Source organism: Aedes aegypti, chromosome 1, assembly GCF_002204515.2.
Source record: "Aedes aegypti strain LVP_AGWG chromosome 1, AaegL5.0 Primary Assembly, whole genome shotgun sequence".
Taxonomy (NCBI): domain Eukaryota; kingdom Metazoa; phylum Arthropoda; class Insecta; order Diptera; family Culicidae; genus Aedes; species Aedes aegypti.
The window spans coordinates 120,261,830-120,285,353 of record NC_035107.1 but is presented as its reverse complement, the minus strand read 5'-3'; the positions used below and the strand labels follow the sequence as shown (position 1 = coordinate 120,285,353).

The following is a 23,524-nucleotide window of genomic DNA, read 5'->3' as shown; positions in this document are numbered from 1 at the left end:
TCAAATGCTTCATACAAACATATGAAATCTGTTGTTCTTTTCCCGTCGACACTCACTCTAGTATTTATTACGCATCTTATTCGCTATAACTTAACAGTGACTTTGATATACGAACAGGGGTAACTGATTCGACACCTATCCGTTCCACGGATGCGGCGCGCAACATTCGTTCACATCTCTCACATGCACGCAAGAAACAGGGGGCAACCAATTCTACACCTAGCGGGGGTGCCGATAAAGTAGAAGCAACAGGTGGTTATTATTGTCCACCACACACTGCACACTGCACTAAAACGACGACAATAAATTACCGCGAGAGAGAACCTAATATGATACGATGATGATGGGTAAATTTGAATATGTAGCATAACGATAGGGGGAAGCAGAATAGCGTTTAAAATACGAAATTAATACGTTTATACAAAGGTACTAGCGAGATAAACTACTTTTGATGCTGACTTTCGTGAAAAGCTATAGAAAGCGATGTGAAGGTAGCAAAGTGGAATGCAACTTGTTCTTCAAATGCCTTGACAAATGTATTCTAATGGTTCGAAAGGTGAACCGTTTTGAAGAATTAGCCAGTTCCATATTCTTAAGCCTTAATCTGGGGGGCATTAATTGCCAACTACTACAGTGACGGACAAAACTGTTTTTGCTTATCAATAAATTGCTGTATTTTTAGCATATTGAAATTATAATTTGGATGACATACATAGAAATTCAGCGGATATGTTATTTTTAGTGAGATGTTCTAAAACTAGCAGCGAAGTCACGCTTGAAGAACAAGTTGCATCCATTTATCATATAAATAAATTGTATTCAATACGTTTGATATCATAAACTAAAGTAGTTTTACAATCTCTGGATCAGAGGCAAAAATTCTCAAGCGCGGAGAATCTTCCAGAAATTGTGTTTGCATTCACATATTTATACGTCCAGCTATGAAACTATAAGAAACCTTACGCATTTAACTATTCACAGAAATTGCAATCGATGAATTCAAGTATTCCCGATTATTATTCCCCGTAGCCAAGGGCTGGCGTCAAATGCCCACTGGTTCCGTCGTTTTTCACCTCGATTGCCACCGCTCGGAGGGCCTGCATCGAATTCGGCCTCGAAGCTCGTATCGAGCTGTGATCATTCGGTCCATACCTTGCCGCTTGGGGCACCGTTTCCGCCAAGACCGTTACCGGAACGCTCGTGTCGGATTCGTAGTCGGCCCCCGTCGAAGTGGCCGGAGCACTCGGAGCGGTTACCACAATCGGAGCACTGTGTGGCGCCGCTTCCGGTCCAGTTTCTCCAGAAGACGGGTCCATATCCGGCGCGGTGCCCGCTCCGCTAGCCCGATCGTACTCGGCGTTGATGTCCTCCAGGGTTATCGGTGTCGTTGCGGAAACTATGCTGGCCGCACTGGGCATTGCCGGCTCGATGGAATTCTCCGTCACGTACTGCACCGGGTGCGGCTGGTTCTGGTTGTACCGGTCGTCGTTGTCCTCCAGCTTGTTGCCGTTCAGGTCGTCGTTCTCGATCTCCGGTCGGGGTTTCGACACCGGTTTACCCTTGGCGCGTTGCTTTTGCATCTTTTCTTCCATCTCTTGGAATTTGATGGCGAGGTATCTGTTGAGGGGGGAGAGAAATACGGGTTGAAAATGGGATATCATAATATGTATGAAGACTGAAGTTGTTACTACATCTGGAATTAGTGCAGAGCGACGTTCTGAACAAAAATCCATTTAGTTCGCGGATGGAATATCGTCCAGACAAAAGTTCTGGAATTCAGGTTGACCTAAGTGTTGAATTCTGTGTTTTAAATTTAGATGTAGTTTTAATCTACAATTCTAAATAAATATTGAACATCCTTATAGATTACTGAATAAATCATGAAACGACGAACTGTTGATCAGAGAATTGTAAAGGAATTTCGTCTAGGAGCTCTAACTGAACCTCTCATGTAAAGATTAAAATGATATCAGGTCAGGAGGTTCAAATCAAACTACATTTAGTAATTGTAATTATGTGATCTCTAAAAATTGTAAAAGAGTCCCGTTAGAAAATCTTGATAAATTCCCTTGAGGTGATATTAACGACTCAGTGTGTGAGGATTCTAAAGAAATCACTTCTAAAATTTCCGGCTCAATAAAACCCTATTCCCGGATTATTAGGGGAATAAGGGGTATAATAAACACACAGGACGAAACGGACACCCCCTAGTTCTCTGAGAAAATACATATGTCATCAAAATTTCATACACAAAAATTGTTGTTCCCGTCAGATTTTCGCCTTTTCTTTTGTTATTTTAAAGATTAGTAAAATCAAATAATTGAAGAAATCGAAAAGATTGCAAAATCGTTTTGCAAACGTTGGTGCATGTAAGAACAGTACATAATGTTTTTTTTTTCTTATTTAAACTGCGGGAGTGTTAAGTAAATGGCGCCAATGACAATGTTCTCCAGTTCATATAATAATCAAGAATTAAAGCGAATAGAGTGGGGTTGATGCCGTAATTGTGACTTCAGTTGACGATGATTACCAACTTTTGGTGAGTTCCTTTCATGCTTGTGAAAACTCAAATTTATATCGCAATGTTTCATTCATTTAGTCGTTAGGGAAACTATGGATGGTTCGTCACTGTAAGTGTCGGCATGTGCCCTTATTCTTGTTTAAAAAAAAAACACGAAGATGTATATGTACTCTTTTATTTATTCGCAATTATTGAAAATAATCTTTAATTTCTTTATTTCTATAATTTCACGGTAAGATACTTTAATAACACTATGTATGATATATTACTATATATTGGGTATTGGGGAGGGGTAGCCTAAGGGAATTAATTGAACTGTTGACTGGAAGAAAGTGCGTGGGGTCGCCAGCCTTTTGTCATGAGAAAACAGCCTTGTGTTGTCTTCCAAAGGTCTTCAAAGATATTAACTAGCCCTGCTACAACAAACCATCAGGTAGATCATATCATCCCGGTATGATTCTGCAGCCATAGGTAATCCTTGCGCTGGTGGCTAAATAATCATCATCATCATCATCATCATCATGTCATCAAAATTTCATACACTGTTTGACATTTCTGGGGATTTGAGAACGTAATGTTTAGTTTTTCGGTAGTTCCACTTCCACTCGGCTGGTTAGCCGTAAACGATCATAATTAAAAAGTATATCATCCATGTATTACTCTTGCATTACTTTCAAACACTCCTCCTGTAATTTTTTAAGTGAAATCGCCGCGGATTCTCAAAATTTTAGATTTCACAATGGCAAAAGCAGTATTTACTTCTACCATTTCTGTACAAGTTTCTTCAGTGATTCTGCTCAATGTTTTTAAGGAATGCATGCAGAAAACTATAATTATCTTAACAATTCAACTAAAAAAAACGACTCGACGAATACGTAATTTCTACAGAAGTTTCATCAAAGATTGCTATAGGATTTGTTATATTTGTGCTATCCGATTTTTTCGAGTATTACTTCAAAAATTTCTAATAAATTACATTGAAAACTTCTTGGATACTTCCCTGGAGTAATTCCTGAATTGATCATATGAACTAAGATTATGAGAACTTCAATGCAAAAAATTCTCAAAGAATTTCTGTAGGAATTCCTAAATAAGTAATAGGAGGAATCTCTGGAGTATTTTCTGACGATATACTTATAAAAAATCTTGGTTGAAATGCCGAAGAAAAACTGAACGAAAATTCTGCTGTAGATCTTCAAAAAACAAAGTAGTAGTTTTTGAAGGAATTATTGTTCGAGTTCCAAAGCAAAAAAAAAAACGACAGAATAATCTTTAGGCTTGGACGACCTTACAGTATGGCCCATAAAAAATGCGAAAATCATCATATCATGTTTTATGGTAGTTTTTACATAGAAAATGTAAATGAAACATAAATATTATTCATTACTTGTATTGTATAATCTATTTAGATTCAGTTTTTGCTTTGGACATGATTTTTATCTGCTACTTTCACCTTACCAGAGAGGAATTGGAAGCAAACCTTCAAATTTTATCATGCGGACGTCGAGTTCAATATCAGTGTGATGAAAGTTTCTAAAACATCAACGATGACGTTAGCTTCTTCACAGTCCTTGTCTCTAGCATACGCCCATATCAAATGATAGAATTGGTTCATACCTGGGTCATTGGAGACGTAAACATATTTTAGAAAAAACGGCTCATTTTGGAGAGCTTTGATTGAACCTTCATATAAGTGTGATAAGTGGCTCCGTTTTGCTTAAAACCTATGAGCTAGTATTGATATAAGTTGTCTCTAATCGAAGGAACGAATTTCATCATCAAAAATCTGTTATAGGCCTCCGTATTTATTTTTTATTCAATTTTAACAAAAAATAAAGGCATATCAAATTTCTAAGAAGCAAATGCCCTCAAAACTATGACCCTGGCAAAATATTTTATTGTGATAATGAAAAACACGTTCTCTAAGAACTCCTCCATCCTCTGATACCAAATAAACTAAAATTTTTTATAAAAATTGTGGAAGGTGGAAAGTTTATCACCAGAGTATACGACAATCAGACGCTGTTTCTTGCGCAATCAGACGCTGTTTCTTCGCGCACTGTTATTATCTGCCTAGCCAACAATACACCAGCATAATGCTCCAATCTTGGTACGGCCTTATCTGCTGGCGTAGGCTTTCGTTCAGACACCTTAGGCGGAGCAACTACTGTTTTCAGATACATGCAACATCTGTATGCCCTTGTGGATGCGTCCGAAACCCCAGGAAGCCCGAAGGCCGTCGGATTGACTATTGTCACACACACAACTCCGATCTTAGTTTATTCCAGATGTCAATCTCTTTGTCCGGGGATCGGATCATCCCAATCTGTCTTCTACCGTCAAAGCTATAGCAATACCATTTTGGCCAAGACTACAATCGGTCCTAAAACACCGAGGGTATCAAGTAATCGCGCAATTTCACGCTGAGGCGGAACTCTTGGCGTCATTAGCTTTACTCGGAACAAAAAATTATCGATCACCGGGACCCATAAATGGCCCAACGTCTCTATGATTCCCCCGTTCACATCTCTGTCTTCAAACTGAATTGCTTTTCACCATCCTCGACGGGCACGCCATCAAGTATTTGTGAATTATTGGCGCACCACTTATGCAGTCCGAATATCTTCAACAGAACAGCACTGCTCCTGGGTATCCCTCACGTTCGTCGTCAGCCAACTGGACTAAGCATTGAGTTGCTAGGAATCCAGCTGGTCCAATAGCGTACGTAATTCTCGACAGTTCCAAATCCTTGATTGGCTGCGTCGGAACTTGTTATGCGCTTCGTCTACCACAATCTGCCTATACGTTGAATGTCCGCCGAGATGACGAATTCGTGAAGCAGCCATTGCATGATAATATCGAAAAGAGGTTTCTGAACTGTTGGAGCGTCCATCAAAATGTTATTTAGTGACAAATCATTGGTCGTCTTTGCGGACGCATCAAATACTACCCGCAATCTCGTCATTGAACTTCCTGGTTTGAGTACGCAATGAGGCGGCAAGTAGTATCCATTGCCTGATTCAGCTTCTGTAGCACCCAAAACTCTGGCTTGGCCTAGTTCTAAATATTCATTAACAAAATCCGAATACATCTTTTTCAAATCAGGGTGCACCTCCAGTCTGTTCTCTAATTGGCCGGCGTCTACCCTGAAAGCCTTAAAGGATGCTGCACGACGTATCTGCCGTCGTCTCTTCTGAAATTCGATGCACGAAAATGCTTTTCGCAACCAACGCTCAACGGCTTGGTTGTTTGTTCGTTGATCCTCACCAAATATAACTTTAATTTGCCTTGCGTGCAAATATAGTGCTATTATACAGCATACATGTCCCATATAAGCTGTATAATAGCTCTAAAAGCTAAAAAACGAATTAGCGGGATAGTGATTACTTGGGTCATCTAACTGTTCATTGATCGAAGCTTGGTAAACGTTGACCGTGGGAACAGCGCGTTCGGTATTAATAGCTCCTGCCAACTGGCTTTCCTGCAGTATAGGAAGTTTATCTGACATTCTAATTTTTCCTGCTTCCATCAGTTTGAAGAAAATACCTGCTCCAATAAGCATATACACATGTCTTGAAGTTGGATTCACCAGCAGCGGCAACTGGTCTAGAATCGGCCAACTCGAAGCGTCGAAATGTACGTGAGGTAGTGCGCTTGTTACTCTAATCACTATCAGAAAATCTAGAGAAATACGAAGTTCGACGTTCGACGAACTCTGAAATTCAATGATGTACAAGTTCCGTTGACTACAACAATTGGGATGTCCAAGCTTTCCTAATACGTAGACATAGAAAATCGTTCATACTCTGGGATACCAAATTCGCGAGTTGTGTTTGATCCGTTGAATCTGTTGCATGCTCCTTTGTGGGCGAGCGCCGGAATCCGGATCAATTGTGTCTTGTTCGCTTAGCAACCGCATTATCGGTATTGCACGTCCGTGTGTATCCTCACGTATTCATTTCAAATTATATCAATTTATCGAATCCTTTGCCATATCCAAACTCTCAATCTTTTCTTGTGGAAGTGCAGAGGACTTCGGCTTCTATAAAGCAAGTAACACGTCAACATTTCCCGCCCATCCTCAAATTGACCTGCATTCGGACGCAGCCGGCGCCGGTATTATTTGTTATTATAATGAGAGCACCAGTATTTATACATTGAGGATGCTACTGATCGTGAATAGCGTCTGTTGGTTCCCTGTGTAAGTACAGCTGTTCTTGCAATAACGGAGTAGCAACTGCGGGCGGTCTATCATGCTCATGCTTATTCTCTTGGATACAAAATTTGCCATTGTATCAGAGTCCAGAAGTACACGGCATGTGTGCTCTACACCGCTACCATCGATGACATCAACAACCGCCGTTGCCAACAACACTTGCTTCTCTGCCGAAATCTGCAACACTGGAACCTCGCTCTGAGCGATGACCTTCGGTGGATCCTTAATGTCCGACGAGCTCTCGGCGACCGGTTTCACCTTTCTCATTGCCAACTCCGTCTTATCGGGTTTCTCATCATTATGCATTAAGGAATGGTGTTTTCTCTGGCATTCACACAACATGCTGGTAAGGTACCGTGGGGTAAGTGGGTAAATGGGTTCAGTGAAAAAAAAATGTATATTCTACTGAATATGTGAATTAACGTTTTAAATTCATGCGTAAACGTTTGAGGCCACTCAGAAGATTACGACAGGTGTACAACTCTGAAAGCTGGACGCCACTGGTCTAGATTTTCCGGGCTGGGAAGAATCCTCGAATCTTTCTAGCACATAGCAATACTTTCGCAACAAATCCACTGTGTCCTGTATACCGGCAGTTTTCCATGCCTTACTACTATCGGAATTTAATTTCGAGATCATTAAATTCTCTTTAATGGGCTCAGACAACTGATCCATCATTTTTAGTTTGCTTTTCCAAAAGTGCAGAATAATCGAAAATTTATCAAATAATAACTTGTAGAAAGGCATTAAATATAGCAACGCTTGAATTCTTAAACTTTGAAGTAATTTTTGGACAAAATCAGAGATTACTGCAAAAATTCCTGCAAGGCTTCGTTTTACATTTAATCGTATATGTCTACAAGTATTTACTGAGAAAGGTCTCCTGGAAGCATCCAAAGATATCATCAGAAAATGTGTTCTTTAGACACATTCTCCATTCTTTCAGAAATTTCTGCAGGAATCTTTACAGTGGTTCCTGAACAATTAGAAATTCTTATCCTCTTGATCATTTGATAAGATTTGATGAAAAATTTAATCGTTCCCATAATCTGCAGCATCACGGATCAATCAAGGCTTTAATCACTACTTACTTGTCAACCAGTGGTCCGCTGTAGTCTTCGGGGAACTTCGGCGTGAACGGCAGGATATATTTGTACAGTCGTTCGTTCAGGACGTACAGTTGCGCCGTGGTCGAACACTTGACATTGAACCACCAGTCACAAGTCAGGGCAACCTAGAATGAAATACAAGGTGAGCATTCAACAGTTGGTCATATTTAACACTCGCATCAACTCACCTGACTGAAGATGGTTCCATTGGGGCACAAGAAGGACGCCTTGCCGCCGTTCAGGTCGCAATAGTGCCACACCTGGCAGTTGGTTTCCGGATCGCCGAAGAAGCCCTTGTACCGTTGCTCCTTGCAGCTAAAACTGGTCTCGGGAATTTCGGCCAGATTTGGATAATCGATGCCCGGTCGACCGGAGTTCGGTCCCGGCGGCGTCGGTCCCAGCTCCGGATGGTGCGGCATGTACGGGCTGCCGGAGTCATCGTCATCGTGGGCGTGGCTATGGTGCGACGAGGGCTTCTTGGCGGGTTTGGGTGGGGCTTTCGCGCTGGGAGGTGGGATGTGGTCAGGCTCTTCGGGGGCGGTGAAGTCCTGTTCCGGTTGTTGATGCACTTGCTGGGAGGTTTTTAGGTTGTTAAGGATTTTTACGAGCGTTCGGATGGAGTTATCGATGTTATCCGGGGTTAGGGTTTTCGGGAGGTGGTTGCTGTCCTGGAGTTTCTTGAGCAGGTCAGCGAGTGATGTCGATCCGGTTGAACTGGCAGTGTCGATGATCTGGGTTGGAGTTGCGGGACGGGGCTTGTTGTGTTGGTAGACGGGGCGGGGTTTTTCTTCGGAATGCGTTGGTATGAGTTTGGTGATTTTCGGGGGTTTTGAGAGCGGAATGTAGTTGTTTTGAGTGTAGTAGTTCTGCTTGACCTGGGCTTTGTAGTCGGCGTACTGATCGAAGTAGTTGGGATTTGGGGATCGGATGTCGGACGGATTGAGGTTCTCGGTTAGATGCTGCCGGATGGGAGGTGCCTTCGTGGAACCTCGAAGTTGTTTGTGGTGTGGGGACTTATGGCGCACAGAGTACTTCGGGTGTGCGGTTGTTGAGACTAAGGGTGGGGCCGGGGAGCTTCCTGCAGTTGGGTTGTAGGCAGTAAAGGTTTCTATGGGGATTGAATGAGAATGGGGACGTGCCGTAGTGTACTCGACTCGTTGTGGGACAGTCCGTGGTGTTGAGTAGTCAACAGCTACTGGAATGGGAACAGGGATTGGTTTACCACCAGGTCTGTAGAGCTCGGAGTCTTCGAAGTAACTTGGTTTGTGGATTGATATTGGCTTCGATTGTGACTTGTATATGATTTGCTCATTCACGTACGTTGGTTTCGGCTGGGAAACAGGCTTTGGAATGGTTTTGTAGACTTCCAGCTCGTGATCATAACTTGGTTTGGGGATCGGTTTCGGCTTGTAGACCTGTTCTTGATCTTCTAGGTAACTTGGTTTCTCTTTGTAAGTCACATACGAACTAGACGTAGACGAAGGTTTGGCAGGTTTTTCGTGGTAATACAATTGATTCGTTTCAGGTTGTGGTTTAACGTAGACATAGGTCGTTTGAAGTTTTGGTGCACTATAGACCGACGATGGTGTAGGACGCGGCAGAGGCTTCTCTTCTAATTCTTCGGGAATCTCTTCTTGAACAATGTACTGACCGCCTGGAGATCCACCATTACTATACGCTAGTGGAGTAAAACTTCCCGGTAGCTTATTTGACTGTAGGAATGGACTGATCTGATGCTTTTTGTAAACTGCAACGGGTTGATACTGCAAGTAATCAGATTGATTATTAGAAGGGATATCAAAATCTAGTTATAATCAAATATACAATTACCTTAATTGGATTTCTGGTGGATACAACTGATGGAGCCGGAGTGGCCCCCAATAGATGAATGTGATCAGGCCCTTCGTTTGCACTGCTGCTTCCGCTGCTATATCCATTCGGTTGAATCGACGGCTGTGGTTTCGGTATGGTTGCCTGTGGCTGAATTTCAATCGCATACAACTTGGAGGGCGGGCTCTGTAATTGTTGCTGCTGATGTTGCTGTTGATGATGATAATGCTGTAACTGGGCTCGAGGGTTGTACAGCAAGGCCAGATTTGGGTCACGGCTACCGGACGACGCGGACGAAGACGACAACGACGAAGAAGAAGATGACGGTGCTAATTGATGACGTTGGGAGTATTCGTACTTGATTGGGGAGTTATTTATCAGGATGGTCTTGTATGAGTTTCCTTGAGAAGATCCTGCCGAGGAAGATGATGCCGATGAAGAGGACTGATAGCGTGTTGATTGATGAATTTGCGGTTGATAGGACTGGTAGACCAGCGGAGGGTCACCGCCTAAACCACTTTGCTGCGGTGGCTGTCGCTGGTATTGCTGTAGTGACAAAATTGTCTGTTTGCCACTCTGTTGACTGTGATGAAGGTGTGACTGTTGCGGTTCTTGAGGTCGCTGTGAGCGCTGAAAATAATACAATATTAAAATCGATTTAATTACTACTGAGCCAGTGGTTACAACCCTATAATTTCGTGTACATCATTTTGAAGCCCCATTCTGGTGGCATAACAAGTTCGAAGGTATCTTGCACAGGTCTGAAGGCATACATGTGACCACCACCCGCCAGCATCATAAGACGCCTACCGAATCGAAAACCAATTAAAGGCCCCTGACATTAATTAGACACCTGAGTGTAAATTACATCCTCCCACCTTCTCCCACGCGCACAGAATGGAAGCATCACTCTCACTTTTGGATGCTGTGTTTGCCATTGCAGGACTATTGATCAAACAATTCCTCATCCGTCTATTTGAGCTTGAGGAGATGAGGAAGTTTGCAATCCAACTCAATCGCTCATTCACACAAACTCCGCAGCAATCAAACACTACTGGAGAGGCACGTTTTGCTTCCCTGAGTGGCATGTGTGACAGATTCGAATCAAATGGACGTTATCGTTGGGCTGCTTCTAAATGCTGCCATACAGATCAAATTCAGACGGATGGATGGATGGGCGATTTGGTTTGGTGGCCAATTGGTGGGAATTCCGAGTGGTTCCTTGCCTTGATATGGGTCCGCTGTCAAACACAAATCATAATAAAATCACCATTTGATGGACGGAGTCATCTTCAATTTCCTTTGCGATTTGTGGTAGGGATGTCATATGGTATTGGATTTGCAATTGAAAATAATATAGCTTTATTGCAAAATCACAAATAAAAGGGGAAGCTGGAATTTTTTTTTTCTTTTTTTATTGAGGGATTTTCTACCGTAGGCAGGTTCACCCCCAGCGAAGCTAGAAAGCTTCTCTTCCAGAGAAGCTGGGAAGCTTCTCCGCAGAAGCTGGGAAGCTTCTCCGCAGAAGCTGGAAAGATTCTCCGCAGAAGCTGGAAAGATTCTCCGCAGAAGCTGGAAAGCTTCTCCGCAGAAGCTGGAAAGCTTCTCCGCAGAAGCTGGAAAGCTTCTCCGCAGAAGCTGGAAAGCTTCTCCGCAGAAGCTGTAAAGCTTCGCCTCAGAAGCTGGAAATCTTCTCCTCAGATGCTGGAGAGCTTATCCTCCGAAGCTGGAAAGTAGCCCTCCTGGAACTGAAAGGCTTCTTTTCAGAAGCTGAAAAGCTTCTCGTCAGAAACTGGAAAGCTTCTCCTCAGAAGCTGGAAAGCTTTTTCTCAGATGCTGGAAAGGTTATTCTCAGAAGCTGGAAAGCTTCTCCTCAGAGGCTGGATAGCTTCTCCTCAGAAGCTGAAGAGCTTCTTCTCAGAAGCTGGAGATTTTTTCCTCAGAAGCTGGAAAGCTTTTCCTCAGAAGCTGGAAAGCTTCTCCTCAGAAGCTGGAGAACTTCTCCTCAGAAGCTGGAAAGCTACTCCTCAGAAGCAGGAAAGCATCTCTTCAGAAGCTGGAGAACTTTTCCTTAGAAGCTGGAGAGCTTCTCCTCAGAAGCCGGAAAGCTTCTGATCCAGAAGCTGGAAAGCTTCTCTTCCAGAAGTTGGAAAGCTTCTCTTCCAGAAGCTGGAAAGCTTCTCTTCCAGAAGCTGGAAAGCTTCTCTTCCAGAATCTGGAGAACTTATCTTCCAGAAGCTAGGATGCTTCTCTTACAGAAGATGGAAAGCTTCTCTTCCAGAATCTTGAGAACTTATCTTCCAGAAGATGGAAAGCTTCTCCTCAGAAGCTGGAAAGTTTTTCTCCTCAGAAGCTGAAGAACTTCTCCTCAGAAGCTGGAGAACTTATCTTCCAGAAGATGGAAAGCTTCTTCTCAGAAGCTGGAGAACTTCTCCTCAGATGCTGGAAAGCTTCTCCTCAGAAGCTGAAGAACTTCTCCTCAGAAGCTGGAGAGCTTCTCTTTAGAAGCCGGAGAGCTTCTTTTCAGAAGCTGGAAAGCTTTTCTTCCAGAAGTTGGAAAGCTTCTCTTCCAGAATCTGGAGAACTTATCTTCCAGAAGCTAGAATGCTCCTCTTACAGAAGCTGGAAAGCTTCTCTTACAGAAGTTGGAGAGCTTCTCTTCCAGAATCTGGAGAACCTCTCTTCCAGAATCTGGAGAACCTCTCTTCCAGAATCTGGAGAACTTATCTTCCAGAAGCAAGGATGCTTCTCTTACAGAATATGAGTATGCTTCTCTTACAGAAGCTAGAAAGCTTCTCTTCCAGAAGATGGAAAGCTTCTCCTCAGAAGCTGGAAAGCTACTCCTCAGAAGCTGGAAAGCATCTCCTTAGAAGCTGAAGAACTTCTCCTCAGAAGCTGGAGAACTTATCTTCCAGAAGATGGAAAGCTTCTCCTCAGAAGCTGGAGAACTTCTCCTCAGATGCTGGAAAGCTACTCCTCAGAAGCTGGAAAACTCCTCCTCAGAAGCTGGAGAACTTCTCCTTAGAAGCTGGAGAGCTTGTCTTTAGAAGCCGGAGGGCTTCTTTTCAGAATCCGGAGAGCTTCTCCTCAGAGGCTGGAAAGCTTCAAGTCCAGAAGCTGGAAAGCTTCTCTTCCAGAAGTTGGAGAGTTTCTCTTCCAGAATCTGGAGAACTTATCTTCCAGAATCTGAAGAACTTATCTTCCAGAAGCTGGGATGCTTCTCTTACAAAAGATGGAAAGCTTCTCTTCCAGAAGCTAGAAAGCTTCTCTTCTTATTCTTACAGAAGAATTCTTGTTCTTACAGAAGCTGGAAAGCTTCTCTTCCAGAAGTTGGAGAGCTTCTCTTCCATAATCTGGAGAACTTATCTTCCAGAAGCTAGGATGCTTGTCTTACAGAAGATGAGGATGCTTCTCTTACAGAAGATGGAAAGCTTCTCTTCCAGAAGCTAGAAAGCTTCTCTTCCAGAAGATGGAAAGCTACTCCTCAGAAGCTGGAAAGCTTCTCCTCAGAAGCTGAAGAATTTCTCCTCAGAAGCTCGAGAACTTATCTTCCAGAAGATGGAAAGCTTATCCTCAGAAGCTAGAGAACTTCTCCTCAGATGCTGGAAAGCTACTCCTCAGAAGCTGGAAATCTCCTCCTCAGAAGCTGAAGAATTTCTCCTCAGAAGCTCGAGAACTTATCTTCCAGAAGATGGAAAGCTTATCCTCACGGTGTGTTTCGTAGAACAAGTTTATTACAAAAAAATAGGTAAGTCTGAAACTTCTCCACAATAAAGTCTAGGTTTCTCGCGTTCATTTGCTGCTAAAACCAAAATAATCGGTCGGGGAGTCCAGAGTATTTTTTTTATTTGATTTCGAGAGACTTGCACATATGTTTGAATTTGCCTATCTATGTGTTTATGTACATAAGGGCGGTTCAAAATTAAAAAATGTTCGAGAGTTCAATCTCACATATGTTCTTTACTATCCTTACTATAAAAATAGTGTTCTGTGAAATTCGCAGCTTTCTAGGTGGTGATTTAAGGTGGCCCAAAGACAATGTAGGTTTATATGGAAATTACTATGAAGAAATTTTGAGGTATGTTCCAAACACGCTTGTACTGTAATGTAAGTACAAACTTATTATCCCATTGTAAAAGCTCATTCTTCAAACCATAATGAAGAAATTTGCTGAAGAGAGAAATTCAATTCGACAGATAGCAGAAGAGATATTCATGAGTTTGTTTGCTATTATTTAGCTTAACCCCTCTACCGGCAGCTTCATTTTTTCAGCACAAAAATATATTTGAATCGCGATAACTTTTTTGTTTCTCTATATTTTTCCATCATTTTTTCACAACTATTCAAAAAATTCTTCTACTTTGACCATTGGTCAACTGGTTTTAAAAATATTTCGGTGTTCCTTGGGGGACCGACACTTCCCATATAAAATTTCATTATGATGTTTTAAGAAGTTTTCAAGATCTCGTTACGGCTAGAGTGGTACAAAAAATATAAAAGCTCATTGCTCAAAACAGTTACACCGATTTGTTTAATTTCTTCACAATAGACTTTCATCAAAGTTTAGTTTTAAAAAGCGAATAACCGTATATGAGAAAAAATCTGTAGCCAGAGATAAATACGAGAGTTATGGCTATGCGTCGGTGCCCCAAGGAATTTTGGAATATCTCCGAATATAGATGACCAATGCTCAAAACCGATACAGATTCTGAAAATAAGAGAGTTTTTTGAGAAGTTGTGGAATTTTTTTTTCAAAAATATTGAGAAACAACAACAAACGCGATTTGAATATTTTGAAAAAAAATGAAGCTGCCGGTAGAGGGTTTAATATGGGGTTATAGTACTGCAAACAAGTACAAAAATCCCGAACCCATTTTAGCCTCATGATGTTAGTTTCTGATCTTTTCATAAGCACTGTGCCATTAAGAAAATAACATAATAATAGCTATAAAATTAGCTATAAAATTCACATCAGTCGAAACTCTTTCTTCTTCTTATAACAAGGTTTATCACATGCGAAGCCCTCTACTAGTTAATTGGAATAACTGAAATTGTGTTGTTTGAAAGGCGGATAAGTCAATTTTGTATCTAGGGGTCATGCACAAATTACGTCACGCTCCAAGGGGGGGGAACTGGTTAAGCCATGCGTGACAAGCCTTACAAAATTATCGGAGGACTCATACAGAAAGTGTGACAATGGGGGGGAGGGGGTCGAAAAAATTGAAATTTAGCGTGACATAATTTGTGTACCATCCCCTACGAGTAAAAAGAGAAATCTCGCATAATTTATGATCTCGTCCTAAAAGCCATAGCTTGTTATTACTGAGCAAACGAATGGATTTACACTTTATTTCGCAATGCTACGACGAAGAGAAGATCCTCCTCTGTCTCCCAGCGGTGACAGTTTTTATTTTGGTCCGTTTATCTGCTTAATAACAACGAGCTACACACTCGGTTATCAATGGTTTTAAGGGTGAATATACATAGAAGCCAAACCTCGAATTTTCAAAAGCACAAGTCTAGAGAAGCAGACAACCGGTAACTCACTGGTCACTCGCTGGTGGCGACTAATCAATAAAATGTTCAACGCAAAAGGTTGTCAGGTTCTCAAGATACAAATCTACAAACAAGCTCTTGAAAATTCGAGGTTTGATATCGATGCATCTTCACCTATTAAGGCCTTTTGGTGCGTCATCACAAAATGGCTTCTTCCAAAATCATTAACATATTGTTATGATAGTATTGGTATTTGTAACATCGATGAAATATAAAAGCTTATCAACTGATTTAATGGATAATTTATGCGAAGAAAAATGCTTCAGGTAGTATTTCAATATTTAATCAACACTTTCAGATACAGCATTATCAATTTAGCGACAATATACATGAGATTTATATTCTCAAAAAAAATCTCCGATTTCATGCCGCATTGCATTGCCTCACACAACTACACTTGTAAATAGAAGGTGCTTACCTTTTCCATTGTAATTCTGCAGCAAGCATTTGTGTTTTGGATTTCATATTGCGTTCACTTCACTTCCACTAAACAAATCTTTCATTAACTTTCCTTAAAGAAACACAATTCGAACGGGATTCAAATATTTATAAAGTTTTATCAACCGCATCACTCAAAACTATTATGGCGGTGGATTTCACTTGCTACGAATCGACGCCGCCACCGCACACTGAGACATGCCTGTGTTTATAGTCTAAGATATTCATCTTTTTTTCTGTTGTATTAATTTTCAGTGCGGAAAGGTCGGGCAAAGCATAGAAACTTGAAACTCATACGTTGTTTGTTTTTCGATTCTCTCAAATCACAGAAACCATCTATACGAAGCATAAAATCATACCAAGTGTTTATCAATTTGGACCACCCAAAATAATTGAAAAGCTCCACAGTGCGATGCGTCGGGATGCGTCGGGACGCGTCTATCGTGTGTGCACAATCATCGCGATCGTTGAGCGCAGTGATGTCAGAGTTGCTATCTGTAAAATCATAGCATTTAATGTGAATTGATCACAAAAATCAATAAAATTTTATTAAATCAGTGATCTTGTGATGGAAAACTATTTGCAAAATGATAAGTTTTTATAATATGCAGCAAATGTTCCAAAAACAAGCATATAACAATTGCTAGAAAAATCTGTCACCAATCACCTGGCAACACCGTCATCCCTTGCAAACATAAACCGTACCGATGCGTAACTAAAATATGCGATAAATCCAATAAAAAACAGAGAAATTCCGATGCCCTGCATTAAATTGTAATGTTTTCTTTTGATATGTATGATTTAACATTTGATTTTGATTTCCAATACTCGTCAATCTACTAAATTTCCCAAGTGTTTAGATAAAAATATGCTTAACACAAATGTTATATTTTTTGTTAGTTTGTTTTGAAAATATACATGGAAAGGCGACACTACTACTATTACATCAATGATGATTCTAATGATTCTTTGAGTTACACGCCGCTTCACCTTAAACATATTTCCTAATAACTTCTTACATCATTATGACCAATTGAGGTACGATTTTCAAGGTTTTTCGTGGACAATAACTAAAATGACGTTTGAGACAGTTTTGCAATTATGCGTATATCATATGTCATATATGCTTATTACAGCTCTTTTGAGCAAGAACAACTTTACCTTCCAAGCCAAGGTGTTCAAATGGATTGATCTTGCGGTTTGTCCCTTATCTATGTTCAACGCAATGTGTGTCGGTACAAAAACACATATCCATGAACACTTCACACAAAATAAAAAAAAAATGTTCTGGACCCCCCGACCGATTATTTTGATTTTGGTCGCAAATGAAAGAGCAAAGTCTAATTGTTTTTAGTTCGAAATTTCAGACTTACCTATTTTTTTGTAATAAAGTTACTCCACAAAGACACCGTGATCCTCAGAAGCTAGAGAACTTCTCCTCAGATGCTGGAAAGCTACTCCTCAGAAGCTGGAAATCTCCTCCTCAGAAGCTGGAGAGCTTGTCTTTAGAAGCCGGAGGGCTTCTTTTCAGTAGCCGGAGAGCTTCTCCTCAGAAGACTGAGAGCTTCTCCTCAGAAGCTGGAAAGCTTCTAGTCCAGAAGCTGGAAAGCTTCTCTTGCAGAAGTTGGAGAGCTTCTCTTCCAGAATCTGGAGAACCTATCTTCCAGAATCTGGAGAACTTATCTTCCAGAAGCTAGGATGCTTCTCTTACAGAAGATGGAAAGCTTTTCTTCCAGAAGCTAGAAAGCTTCTCTTCCAGAAGATGGAAAGCTACTCCTCAGAAGCTGGAAAGCTTCTCTTCAGAAGCTGAAGAACTTCTCCTCAGAAGCTGGAGAACTTATCTTCCAGAAGATGGAAAGCTTCTCCTCAGAAGCTGGAAAGCTTCTCCTCAGAAGCTGGAGAACTTCTCCTCAGATGCTGGAAAGCTACTCCTCAGAAGCTGGAAAACTCCTCCTCAGAAGCTGGAGAACTTCTCCTTAGAAGCTGGAGAGCTTGTCTTTAGAAGCCGGAGGGCTTCTTTTCAGAAGCCGGAGAGCTTCTCCTCAGAAGACTGAGAGCTTCTCCTCAGAGGCTGGAAAGCTTCTAGTCCAGAAGCTGGAAAGCTTCTCTTCCAGAAGTTGGAGAGTTTCTCTTCCAGAATCTGGAGAACTTATCTTCCAGAATCTGAAGAACTTATTTTCCAGAAGCTGGGATGCTTCTCTTACAAAAGATGGAAAGCTTCTCTTCCAGAAGCTAGAAAGCTTCTCTTCTTATTCTTACAGAAGAATTCTTGTTCTTACAGAAGCTGGAAAGCTTCTCTTCCAGAAGTTGGAGAGCTTCTCTTCCATAATCTGGAGAACTTATCTTCCAGAAGCTAGGATGCTTGTCTTACAGAAGATGGAAAGCTTCTCTTCCAGAAGTTGGAAAGCTTCTCTTCCAGAAGTTGGAAAGCTTCTCTTCCAGAATCCTCAGAAGCTGGCAAGCTTCTCCTTAGAAGCTGGAAAGCTTCTCCTTAGAAGCTGGAAAGCTTCTCCTCAGATTGAAATATTTTCACCCATAAACTCATAAACTAGATGGATTGTCACTCGTAAGCTGTAATGGAATTCAGAAACTGAGAAACAAAGCCGGTTATTCAGAAAGTGAAAAGATTCTAATTCAGAAGCTCGAATGTTTCTCATCTAGAGGCTGAAAGGTTTTCATTCAAAAGTTTCAAAGAAGCTTGCCAAAAAAAAGGTTCTACACTATAAGCTAAACTATAAAATTTCATACAGGAGCTGGAGGCTTCTTCAGGAAATGGGTTTCCAGAAACAGGAAATCTTCAAATCCAGAAGCAGGAAAGCTTCTAATTCGGAGTTTGAAAGTTTCTAATCCAGAAGTTGGTAAGCATCTAATTCAGAAGTAAAAAAGCATCTAATTCAGAGGTAAGAAGGCTTCCAATCCAGATGCTGGGAAGCTTCTAATGCAGTAGCTGAGAAGCTTCTCATTAAGAAGCGGGAAAGGTTCTCATCCAAAAGCTTGAAAGCTTCTTAACCAAAAGCTTTAAAGTTCTTAACCAAAAGCTTTAAAGTGCTTCTCAAATGAAATTGGAAAGTCTCCACAGAAGCTGAAATTCCTATCCAAAAAAGCTGGAATGCCCTGAAAAACTTCCCATCCAGCTGCAAAGTGTCCCATCCCCTTGCAATAACAAGGTTGATTCGCAACTCATATACGAATAAAAGGTCGTTCGTTGTGAAACTTAACTGAGCATATACCCAAATGTAACCTCAATAATCGCTCCGATAATCTACCGATTATCACACCCGTCATTGTTCTCTATTATGCGACCGAATTACAAACTAACCCGAAACCAGACATCCCCACAAATTAGGTTGCAAAATCTGTCACACTGGCAAATCTGCAAACCCCCCTGCTCATTGAAAAGCCCACCCACCCAATGCATTCAAAGCGCCGCTACTTACAATGGGCATATAATTATACGCCTGATTGATTGGCAGGCTGAAGTCGCCATTAGATGATGGAATGTAGAATGTCATGTAGGGAATCAGCCGCCGGTAGCGGTCCAGGGTTTGATTGTTGTTGAGTGGCGTCGCCGGCATCGGATTATCCGCCCGGGACATCAATCGTGGTGGTGGACCTGCTCCGTGGCCGCCCCCTCCTGCTCCTGGTTTAGGTCCCATCAGAGGCGGTGGGGGCCGACCCTTGCCCATGGCGTACCGTTGCAGCGGGAAATTACTTCCCCCGGCGGTGGAGGTGTGGTGGTGGGGTTTGCTCTCCGGCGATAAGGATAGTGCTCCGGTCAGTGTCAGCATGGCGGTAAAGCCTGTGTGAATGAGAAAGAAATTTCCAAATTAGAATTGACATTTTAATCCGTAATGCGAAACTTCTTGATTCCCTGTGCTTACAGGGCTTCCAGGGCTGGTAGCGGGTCTCTTGTTAGAGACTTGGGTCACTATTTTATCTAAAGGCTTTCCTCCAGAAATTCCTATGGTGTCTTCTCACAAACTCTCCTACTAATTTGTCCAGAAACTCTGAAGTTGTTTCGGAGGATGTTCAGAGGAATTTGTTCAGGATTTGCTTCAGGAAATCCAAAGCAACATTCTCCAATAATTTCCACAAGAATTTTTTTGAAGATTTTCCTAGTTTAAAATCTGCATCTGCAAATCGTCCGCTCACAGGGCTTTACAAACTTCTTCTCTGATTTGTCCAGGAGAATCTCCCGGATTTTTTTATGATGATTTCTCCAGAGATTTTCAATGCTTTCAAGAATCCTTCCTTGCTCCAAGAAACGCTCCAGAGATTTCCCACCAATTTTCTCATCAATTTAGCCAGTTGTTACTCAAGGAGATCTTCCAAAGATTTCTACAAATCTCGCGATTAGTATCAAACAGGCGTATCTGCAGTGATCGATTTTTTTATTAGTACATGAAATACAATCAATTTCTGTAATATTTTTCGATGCAACATGACGAAGGGCTATACGTTCTTTCTACTGAATCAAAAATAGCAGTCGTAAAAAGTCATCCGGTCGAGTAATTAGCTATAGATAAAATCGACGAAGAGAAATCGATGCGGTTAGGCCCTTATATTACTGAAATATTCGAAATATAAGAAATATTCGTTCAAAAAAACCTTCATGATTCATTACGATGTAGGTTGCAAAGCTACTTGGGCACTTCCATGATTCACTTTGGAATGGAGGGTTTTTCTCAGCCGAACTGTCTGAAACTTTGCAATAAGCAGCATTCCCATACATCGCATATTATGGCCAAATATGAGCTCAGTAGCTTTCAAAAACCCCACTGCCGAAGTGAATCAAAAGTACCAAGAGGATCCGGCTCCCTAGTTGCAAAAAAAAATCGTTTGGGGAGTTTTCCAACAAAGCTTACAAGCGTTCCTCCACCGATTTTTCAGTCACTTTCCTAACCATTTTCTAAGGGATTATCTCAAGAAATCATCTACGGTTTTCCATACGAATTCCTTAAAAAATCCTCCAGGGACTATACCAAGAAACTTATTAGAAACTCTTCCAGGAATGTCTAAACAAATTTGACCAAATACTTCTCATGAAGTTTCTTAAAAATTGTTCTATGAATTTCTCCAGCATTTCATCCAGGATTTTTTTGCACAAATTTTCCAAATGGAAGGGAATATGGCCACCTCAATTTTTTTATACGATTCCGTCCGGTGTTTACCAAGGAATGCTTTCAGAAAATGTTGCAGAATATTATTCAGACAGTCGACTGAATGTTTCTTTCAATAATAATTTTAGTAAATTTATATATAACATTCTTCTAGACTACTCCAGAATTTCTTTTAAAGATCCTCATCATCAGGATCAAAGATCAAGTACATCAAGATTGTTTAGGAGATTACTCTAGAATTTCTTTTAGAAATGCCCTCAGTTTTTTTTTCGAAATTAGTTCAATAATTTCTTTAATATTGCCTTGACAATTTCTTGGAGACATCCATGACGGATTCCTAGATAAATTATTTAAAGACTTTCATGAGAAATTGCTTCAAGACTTTCTGGAATTATAATTCCTTGTTCAAAACTAAAATAAATCCTGAGCAACAATTTTGTAGGACATAGGACATCCTAGGGAAATCGGTAGAAGAATTACTGGATGAATACATACAGTACTTTCTTGATACATTTCTGGTACGCAGGACTGGTAGCGAGTCACTTCTTAGTTACTTGGTCTTTGGTCACTATTTTTGACCTGGTCACTATTCACAACAAAATTCACGAAAGTCATTTTTTTCTTTTCACAAAAATTGTCACTTAGTCACTATTTTCGGGATCTGAAGATTTCATTTCTCTTAAAACAAACATTATTTTCGGTTTCAAAATCAGAGATTCAGTGTCTGGATTATTGTGCTGAGAATTTTGACAGAAGTTGATAAAATGTCTGCAAATTTTAGCCGAGTTTCTTCGAGAAAGTTGTGGTGAACATTCTGGTAAAATTCCTGACACGATTTTAATAAGTCAAAACCCAGCACTTATTTTAATATACCTGCTGCTACATGGATTGCTGGCAAAAGTTCTAGAGTAGTCTTTGACAGAAACCCAGAAGAGATTTTTCTTTCAGATAGAATCTAAACAAATCTGCTTCAGAAGGTACAGCAAATCCAACAAAATATTATTCAAGGAATTAGCCTGTAACCTTACCAAGAATTACGTCCACATTTTATCTGAGTATTTAGTTAAAAAATCGTTTAGAATAATTTTGAAAATTAGAAATTTCAACAAATGCACCTGTCAAGGATTCCATTCCTTGTTCTTAAATTCTGAATTCTGACAAAGATTCTACTTAAAGTTTTTGTTCACGATTTTTCATGAATTCCGATAAAAATTCTTGTACAATTTACATTTAAAATTATCCCACAAACTGCTTCAGGTTTCTTTTTAAAAATGTAAAAAGAGTTTTTCTCAAGAACCTCTTTCGCATCTCTATGACATCTAAGAAAATTAAATAAATTTTTCACAAGTTCGTCATTTACAGAAAATTGTAGGTACACTTAAGGTGGTCATAAAACGAAGCCAAACGTTGACTTTTTAAGTACATATATCTGGAGAATCTGGGGCCCAGATAGCCGTAGCGGTAAACGCGCAGCTATTCAGCAAGACCAAGTTGAGGGTCGTGGGTTCGAATCCCACCGGTCGAGGATCTTTTCGGGTTGGAAATTTTCTCCAGTTCCCAGGGCATAGAGTATCATCGTGCCTGCTACACGATATACGCATGCAAAAATGGTCATTGGCATAGTAAGCTCTCAGTTAATAAATGTGGAAGTGCTCATAAGAACACATAAGCTGAGAAGCAGGCTCTGTCCCAGTAGGGACGTAACGCCAGAAAGAAGAAGAAGAAGATGTCTGGAGAATCAGAATGGTGTTGAAAATTTGATCGATTGCTTGCTTGCTGGTGTTGACCAAACTTTCAACGCGGAGCGCTGTTTAATTCTCTACTCTCGTGCTCTTGAAAATTCGAGGTGTGGCTTTCTTCTATTATCATCTTAGCCTTTGTGTCCCTGTCCTATTTTTTACAACTTCGTGATTACAAATTTTCGTTATTTTTTGGCTCTAATATCCACAATTTTAAGCAGATTTCAATGAAATTTTGACCCAACACGAAATTTCATGACCTGTACTGGGAACTCAAGTCGAACAATTATACGAATGTCCCGTGGGGTTTGTCCGAAGGTCATTTGAGACATCTCCATAATTTTTTTGCAGGGTACAACAAAAAGGTAGTATATCCCAATTCTTTTAACTCATTTGAGACCATTCTGGCCGGTTATTGGATTCCCTGGAACCGGTTCCTGGGGTATCAATTGGGAACCACCAACATTTGATCAGCACCAGCCATCTCATGCGGCACATTAATCCTCAAGTTTCTACAATGCATGTTGAATAATTGCATGTAACATAGGGTGAATTACAAGTTCTATCGGAATATCCTAGAGACGATTCCAGGACTCTGGGAAAGGACCTGAATCCGATGATTGCAAGCAAAACCTATCATGCGACACCTCAATTTTCAAGAGTTCTCGCCAGAAGTATAATATGATGCATATTGAATAATTACTTGCAACATAGGATCTTTTACAGGTTCTTACGAGATGTTCTTGAGCCGATTCTGGGACCCCGGAAAATGACATCAATCCGGTGAATGAAAACCCTATTTTCGACATATATAATATGACGCATACTGAATAAGATCTTGCCACATAGGGTCATCTGCAGGTACTTCCGAAATATCGTAGAGCCTATTCCGGAACAGTAGAAAAGGACGTCAATCCATCGATTGCATATTGTATTGAGTAATTTCTTGCAATATAGGGTCATTTACGAGTAACTCCGAGATGTTCTAGTGCAAA

At 40.8% G+C, this 23,524-nt stretch overlaps 1 protein-coding gene across 1 annotated transcript in view; it reads right to left on the bottom strand.

Moving 5' to 3' along the window:
• Positions 1 to 83: 83 nt before the first annotated feature.
• LOC5575022 overlaps positions 84 to 23,524 on the bottom strand; it is a 366,593-nt gene continuing 343,152 nt past the window's right edge. Inside the window, exons 2-6 of the mRNA XM_021846333.1 lie at positions 19,108 to 19,469; positions 9,677 to 10,306; positions 8,035 to 9,609; positions 7,829 to 7,971; positions 84 to 1,617 (exon numbers count right to left, since the gene is read on the bottom strand). Coding sequence (XP_021702025.1) covers positions 1,017 to 1,617; positions 7,829 to 7,971; positions 8,035 to 9,609; positions 9,677 to 10,306; positions 19,108 to 19,469 — 3,311 coding nt within the window. The 3' untranslated portion in view covers positions 84 to 1,016. The remainder of the gene's footprint in view (positions 1,618 to 7,828; positions 7,972 to 8,034; positions 9,610 to 9,676; positions 10,307 to 19,107; positions 19,470 to 23,524) is intronic.